General features: G+C 39.2%; 1 protein-coding gene across 1 annotated transcript in view; it reads right to left on the bottom strand.

Moving 5' to 3' along the window:
• Nucleotides 1-767: 767 nt before the first annotated feature.
• The window catches only part of SH3GL3 (SH3 domain containing GRB2 like 3, endophilin A3), a 28888-nt gene continuing 22164 nt past the window's right edge, over nucleotides 768-7491 (bottom strand). Inside the window, exons 5-6 of the mRNA XM_036769486.1 lie at nucleotides 6148-6263; nucleotides 768-970 (exon numbers count right to left, since the gene is read on the bottom strand). Of these exons, the coding sequence (XP_036625381.1) occupies nucleotides 768-970; nucleotides 6148-6263 (319 nt within the window). The remainder of the gene's footprint in view (nucleotides 971-6147; nucleotides 6264-7491) is intronic.

Here is a 7491-nt window from a genome sequence, read left to right as displayed (position 1 = left end):
TGCCCACAAGCCCATTCAATACCCAGTTCAGGATGCCTCACTTGGAAGCCTTTTCCCCATTCACTCACTGTAAAGTATAAAGAAAAAGTTATAATAACTGGATTAGGTAGGTAAAGGGTGATTAAAAAAAAAAAAGACCCACAGGCATTCCCAAATCCACTTGGATCTGCAAATGAAAATCATTTAAAAGCACTTACATAAATGATGAAAAGGCATTGTTTTCTCTAATATTTATTAAAGTGGGTCAGCCTCAGTAAGCTACAATAGGCTTCAACCTGAAGACTATATTCTGTACAAAAGCATCTTAGTACTGAGGACATCAAACTCTGACTTTTGACAACACAGAATGAGAATATTTATTAGCCTGTTAACAGATAAGCTACATCGTGATGTATGAAAGACTCAATGACCTCAGTAACTTGGAGACACTGGTTTTTTAAGCTTTATATTTTATGTTTTTAAGAGTCACTGCATCTAATAGACAATGAAAACCAGCAAGAGTTTCTGCAATGGATATAATATAAAAAAAACAAAACAGGATCCACACACATCTAACCAGTGACCTTGAAGAGACAAAGCAAAAAAAAAAAATGAAAATTGCACTTCCAAGTGGCCAAAAAGGTAAAATATTTATACAAATACAAAACTCATTAAAAAGAGGACACACATACAAAAGTCATTTAGTCGGTCAAATATATCAGGGCTTTCACAGAATGCCACACTGAGAGAACACTTGGGTGAGGTCCACAGCTAGAGCAACAAATCTACTAAGGCAAAGGCACTAGCACAGAGACATAGTTAATGGGGAAGAATCCGGATCGCCCCTGGAATGTTCCTTCATACCAGTTTTCATCTATTTGCCTGGTTAACGTAATGATGTCCCCTTCTTTAAATCCAAGTTCTCCTTCAGTTTCAGGAATAAAGTCGTAGAGAGCACGACAGCATGGGTGATCCAGGAGAATCGGAGGACCTGTCCAAGTTGTATGGAAATAAAAAGTGTTCATTAAAAAGACAAATACTTTACCGAGTCAGAGGGAATTAACAAAATGCAGGCAGGTGTGAGCTAATACTACCTGCCATCTTTGTTTTTACCTCAGTCTCTGGCAAGATTTCCCTATAAACCTGTGAGATCCTTCTGCCTACAGTCAATACTTAGGGTATAACCTATAGCCAGGAAGGTATATAACAGGAGAGAGAACAAATGCCTTCTGTCCCCTGCTGGCGCCACTCTTCTAACGCTGACCTCACTGCCTAGAGTTATATTTCTATTCTTTCTTGGCCCAAACTGATCTCCCAGGTCTTAAACCCTTGCCCACAGAGACTTGTATATCATAATTCCCCTCCTACTTTGCTGGGCTCCATTTCCCAGGTTCTTCTGTACTACACATACTGTCTTGTTGCCACATCAATCTAAGAAGAGAGCAGATGTGAAGATTCTATAGCAGGCTTAGTCTTGGACTAGCTATTACCATGTAAATTCTTCTAAAAGGGGCCAAAATGGGGAGAAAGAATGATGCCCTAACTCGAGGGAAGAGAAGCTCCTAACTAGAAGGAGAAGTAGTTTAAAGCCCTGGGAACAAGCTAATGATGAGTCTCTGTGACATGGAGAATGCTGAATGTGTTGTTAGTGCGTCTCTGGGGGGTGCTATCTGTTCTCATTGTGGGAAGACAGTCAGAATACAGAGGACGGCTGGTGGAAATCCTGGAAGCTCGTCATTGTGTGGTCAATCTGAGACTGTGTCTCTTGTCAGTGTGAATGCTGAGAGATTAATGTTGAGAATGAAATTGTGGCCCATAGGAAACTGTAATGTTTTAAGCCCTGAAGTTGCACATGCCAGTGTGTCTGGATATGGCAGTGAGACTGACAGGATGTCCCTTAAGTGTCGTTCAGGTGAGACCAGCTTGATGATTTGGTGTGAGTATAAAAGTGGATGGTGTGAAACCTGTTAGGTTTGGCAGACTCAGAGTTGGGCCTATGGCTCTGTGGGAGCACAGGATAAGAGTGGATCAGTTCCCAGTCCTCACAGGGGTTACAGATCGGCACTGGAGAGCACCATGAAGAGCCAGACAGATAAACATCTGACTGGCATAATCTCGAGTACTCAGTTTTCCAGGGGCAGGGAAGAGATGAACAGACCACAAGTGTGAAAGTGATGGAGTGTGAGGGGATATATACTGGTCCCTAAGTAGTCCATAGAACAAACGTGTGCCAATTATAAAATGATAGCTCTGAGGCTAGAAGAGATCTCTGAGGCCACCACATCATGGGACCTCAGAGCTGGAAAGGACCCCAGAGGACATAGAGTCCAACTCCCTCACCATACAGAGGAGGAAACTAAAGCCAGAAAAAAACAAAGGACTTGCCATAAATAACGCAGGTAGTAAATGGCACCGGCAAGATTTAAACCCAGGCCCTCTAAATTCAGAGCTTATTCCACAGTAGTGCTGCTGCATGACTGGGACTTACCTAGGCAAGTCTACAACACATTTTAAATATCACTGAACGATTATTTATTGAGTAGTGCATGTGCCCAGCATTGTGCTAGCTACTAGGAATGATAAAGTTCAATAAATTATCTTTTCCCACATAAAACACACCTAACAAAAAAGAAAGTATGTATTTTATGAATGCATATTCACATATTTATAGCTTATGTATAAATATATGTTATTAAGTGTATATTTTAGAAATTTGCTCATTTAGATAGCTCAATGAACAATTAATTCCACTGTTTAAAAATGGAAGAAGAGAAAGGCAGGGAAATTAAGGGCCAAAAAAATATTTAGTAACATTGGGAAGCATCTGATTGTGACAGACACAGAATCATCTAGTTTTAGAGTTGAAAACTACCTCAGAGATCACCCAGGCCAACTCCCTGACTTTAGGGGAGGCAGCATTGAGGCAGAGAGGCCACACAGCTGGTTAGTGGCAGGGAGAGGACTAGAAGGCAGAGTTCCCCACCTCCTGGTGCTGTGCTCTCTCCATCATACCATGCTGCTTTCAGATGACCTACAAGACTGCCACATATAGGAAAGCCTTTCCAGCTGGAATATTCTTAAACTAAACAGTTTATAGCAACTTAATCTTTTTAAACCTCTTTCATCCTATAATTATTCTGCAACCTAATTATGATTTGTTTGTAACGTCTCTAAACCTTCACTGTATTGTTGGTTCTTTTTCTACCATGTAAATCTTCTGAGAATAACAACATGAGGAGAGCTTAGAGGACATCTAGTCTAATCCACTCATCTTACTGATGAAGAAACTGAGGTTCAGAAATGCATTACATAGCAGAGTCAAGATCTGAACTCATTCATGCCTTGTGATTCCAAGTTCTGCATTCCTTTCACTCCACCACACACACTTAAGAGCCCAATGTTTATCCTCTCATATAGTATGTTTGATTTACTAGTCATACGAGTTAGTCAGTTTTTTCTAATCTGTTAAGATATAGTGAAGATGATATATTCTGGGAACCATTTAAAACTTTGAGAACAAATGGGCTAACCAAAAAGCATGATTAATCCTATAACCAATAATACCTTACATCTGTAAAGGGCTTGACAGTTTTCAAAGCACTTTCCTATATATCACCTCAAAACAACCCTATAAGGTATAGACAGGTAAGAAGATGAGGAAGCTGATGCTGAGATAAATAAAGTGATTTACTCGAGATCTCACCACTAATCAGTGGCTCAGCGCTTGAAGCCAGGTTTTCTGATTTGATTCAGTATTCTTTCCACTGTGTCACAAAGACTCAATTCTAAATTTACAATATGGGAAGTGAATATTGAAGTGCCTGGAAAAACCTACATATTTGTGGAATAAGGGAAGTGTAGTCCACAAGCTCCTAAGTTATTTTCTTTTCTAAAGTCCTAGGTAGAAGGAGAAGTAAACACAGGGTTTCTGGGCTCTTTCGGGAGAGGGCAAAAAGAGCCATTACACCTTAATAGCTTTCCCTCCCCCTTTTCTCTTCAAGTTTGGCACAAAAATCCTCCTGAATGCTGATGAGGCAAACATGACTGTACGCTCTCAGAGTCTGGACAGTAGGTCATTTTTCCTAGCCAAGTCCTAACCTGGTCTTTTGCCTGCAATCCATCATTACAAGATGTGATTTCTCCATTTTTTTGTCATGCTCTGTTCATTTTCATAATCTAACCAACACGGAGGCTTCATTTCAGTCCTGCTTACTCATATTATCAATGATCCCATCTCGCTATAATGATGGATTCATACTGCCTAATTGGCCACATTCTTTTCTTTCCTTAGAAAGAAGAAATGATGAGGAAAATGTTCTTGGAGTCCATTTCTGGCAGGGTCCCATCAGCTTCGCTTTGAATTGTTAGTGAAATGCTTGACATTTTTTCTTTGCTTTATAAACATTCTGTGGAAATCATTCAGAATCCTAATGGAAAGTAATTTCCCATTAAAGCCGACTATAAAATGTCATTTTCATCTGAAACTGTTCCTGAGAAACAAACAGTACAGGCCCCCTTCAACCTCACACATTCCAGCCGTGACCAATGGAAATGGATGTGAAATGTGCTGGTTTTTAAATGGTTGCCATTGCCAAGGGCGATTCAGGAGGCAGTCTATTAAAGTCATAGGACAAAACGAGGTACATAAGAGAAGGGCAGAAGATAGCAGATGATGATTCTGGTGGTTGGCCCCAGGCCCTCCTGAAAAATAATCCCTTGCACAGTGAATCTAGGTAATAAAAACAATGTCAACTGTGGTCTCTGTGAAGAAGCACTGGACAGCCTACTTCCAGTGCAATCTCTATCTGCCTGGGGCCATAAAGCAGAACAAGGCCTCCCCTCAACTCAGCAATCTAATGTTCTCTGAAAAAAGCTTATTTCCAACCACCTGAGGAAGGCCCCTTGGTATACATTAGTTACAACTTCCTTTAGCAGTGTCCTGGAAAAACAGCTTTGCTTTTTAATGAGATAAGGATGAAAAATTGGTGAATTATGGGGCACCAAGTTCTACTTTATTCTGTGTGCGCGTGTGCTTGAGTGCATGTTGTACTTGCAATGAAGCTCAAAGGACTTTATGTCCTGGCCAAGCTCATAGGTCAGATGGTATATCCTCCTAAGATGCCCCTAATTTGACACTAGGTACAGGATTATAAAGCATTGTTTTCTAACCATTAGTATGTAGAAAGTTTTTATTGGTCCAAAAGTCTTTACTATTAGATGTCTTTGTCTTCCCTTTTTTTTGGGGGGGGGGGGGGAGGATGACTGGGTCTCCTGATCTTGCCAAGACTGGACTGACATGGGAACTTTGACCTGCTCCACTTCTGACCTGAGCTAGGTTGCCCCCTGTTCCTGGAGGCTCACCAAAATGGTGCTGACCTCATGCAGAAATCCAATTGGCTTGGCCCACTGCAGCTCAAAACTCCTAAACTCAAGAAATCCACCAACTTGTCTCTCTGGTAGCAGGGATTACAGATATGCAAAGGTCCTTACTTCTTAACCTCTATACAATTTTTACAATCTTTCTCCTCTTCCTATTTCTTTTCTCCCCTGCATCTCCATTCTTTCTCCACATTCTCTGTCCTCTGAGCTGCTGAGAGCCCTGGCCCTGAGAATGAAAAGGCTAGAGTTCAATTCAAAGAATTTAATAAAGAACTGAGATAATTCACTGGTCTGCAGCATAATCTGTTTTGAGACACACTGCTATAGAGAGTTAGTAACCCTTCCCTGAACCTTGGGATCACATGAATAGCTTTCCCTAGATTCTGTTTCTGAAATCCTCTATGTCTTCTGAGAACTCAGAAATTAAACACTACTATTGTAGTCTAGGTCAAATGTAAACAATACCCTTGTTTGTATGCCTGACTTTAAAAGCTGATGTCTATTCTATATCGAAAGGCCCCAGAGCACTATAAGTTAAGACCTACCTCCTGTTGTTAATTTGTTAAAGTATATAACTGTGTGTGAGTATGTAGTATACATATAGTAGGTATATAGTATATAAAGCATATAATAACCTCTAAACTAGAAGAAATGTGTAAATATTTTCCTTTGACATGAGAAGGATTCAGCCACCATATTAAGACTTAAAGAATAAAGCAAGCATTGCTTAACATTTACACAGTTTATTCTCTGGACTTAACCAAATGGTAAGCATAATTGCATCCTTACCTGAATTTGCTGGAGAATTGAATGAAATTTGATTGTACTTATCGCCAACTTTAAAAGTCTTGAATTCAGTCTTTGGCTTGTAATTATAATTAGAGAAAGTAGTTGATATACGTATTCTGTAACATATATTTTAAGATATATAAAACATATGATCATTGAAAACAGAGGACCTTAAGAATATATTAATTCTATTCAGACATTAATTATAGATTTAGGTAGGGAGCAGGAAAAGATTGGGCAAATTTATTCTGAAAAACCAATGCTATCCTCCAATGATCTGTGTTAGCTGGGTTGACAGGGTTCATAGACACTAAATTCCAAAGCTTGTTCTTTCTACTGTTTATCAGAATTCATTTAGGTCATACTGGTCTTTAAAGAAAGAGTGTCTCCTGAATAGGCAGGACTACTAAAAGTTAACAAGAACCATGTGTCTCTCAAAGAAGGTACTTCCTAAATTAGTCAATAATTAAAATATCAATGTTTTACTGTGTGATGCAGTTTGAAGTAGAAATTCCCTCAAATTTATTCTTAATCTTTTGAAGAGTTCCTTCCCCCCAAAATTATATTGTGTTTAAACTGTGTATATGTATGTATATAAACACATACACAATCATTGTATGTGCCATATTTCACCACATAATCGTCACCACTGCATAATCGTTGTCGCACCATTTTTTAAAAGTCCAAAAATGTGGTTTATAATTTTTCATAGTACAATCTCTGTTCACCATGCCGCTTAAAAGGTAATCAGAGCAGCAATGTATTCACCAGTGGCATGTGGATACAAATTTAGTATATTTCTGAAAGACAACTTGCAAGGTTTGTTTAGAGTGCTGCAGTACCAACGGTATTGTCATTCAACCCAATGAAAAGCTGAGGTGTAAGGGGAGTAGGCAGGTGAAGCAACCATGAGCAAGTCATGTGGTATGGTAAGACTTGCATCGTCCTGTCCATCTGCCAGCGACACATTAATGTATGAAGCATTTCTTTCTGATTATGGGTAAATATAAAAACTGTTCTTCAGGTTTCAAGCTGAAAGTGACTGTGTTCGCTGAACAGCATGGAAACATAGCTGCAGAAAGACAGTTTTCAGTGAGTAAAGAGTTGGTGCAAGATTGGCGGAAACTAAAAGACAAGTAATAGCGGCACGAATTTTTTAACATTTCACATAATGGTCGCACCCCACTTTTTCATGGAAAAGTTGGGATAAAATCTGTGACAATTATGCAGTGAAATACATTATGTGTATGCATATATATGTACAATATGTATAGTTACACACACACTGTGTCTATGAGTGAAAGTGATTTTAATAAACAGATATTTAATAAATTCCCATTAATA

The sequence above is a fragment of the Trichosurus vulpecula genome, chromosome 8 (genome assembly GCF_011100635.1).
Source record: "Trichosurus vulpecula isolate mTriVul1 chromosome 8, mTriVul1.pri, whole genome shotgun sequence".
Lineage (NCBI taxonomy): Eukaryota > Metazoa > Chordata > Mammalia > Diprotodontia > Phalangeridae > Trichosurus > Trichosurus vulpecula.
Note: the sequence above shows the minus strand (reverse complement) of the source record. Positions and strands in the feature narration are given on the sequence as shown.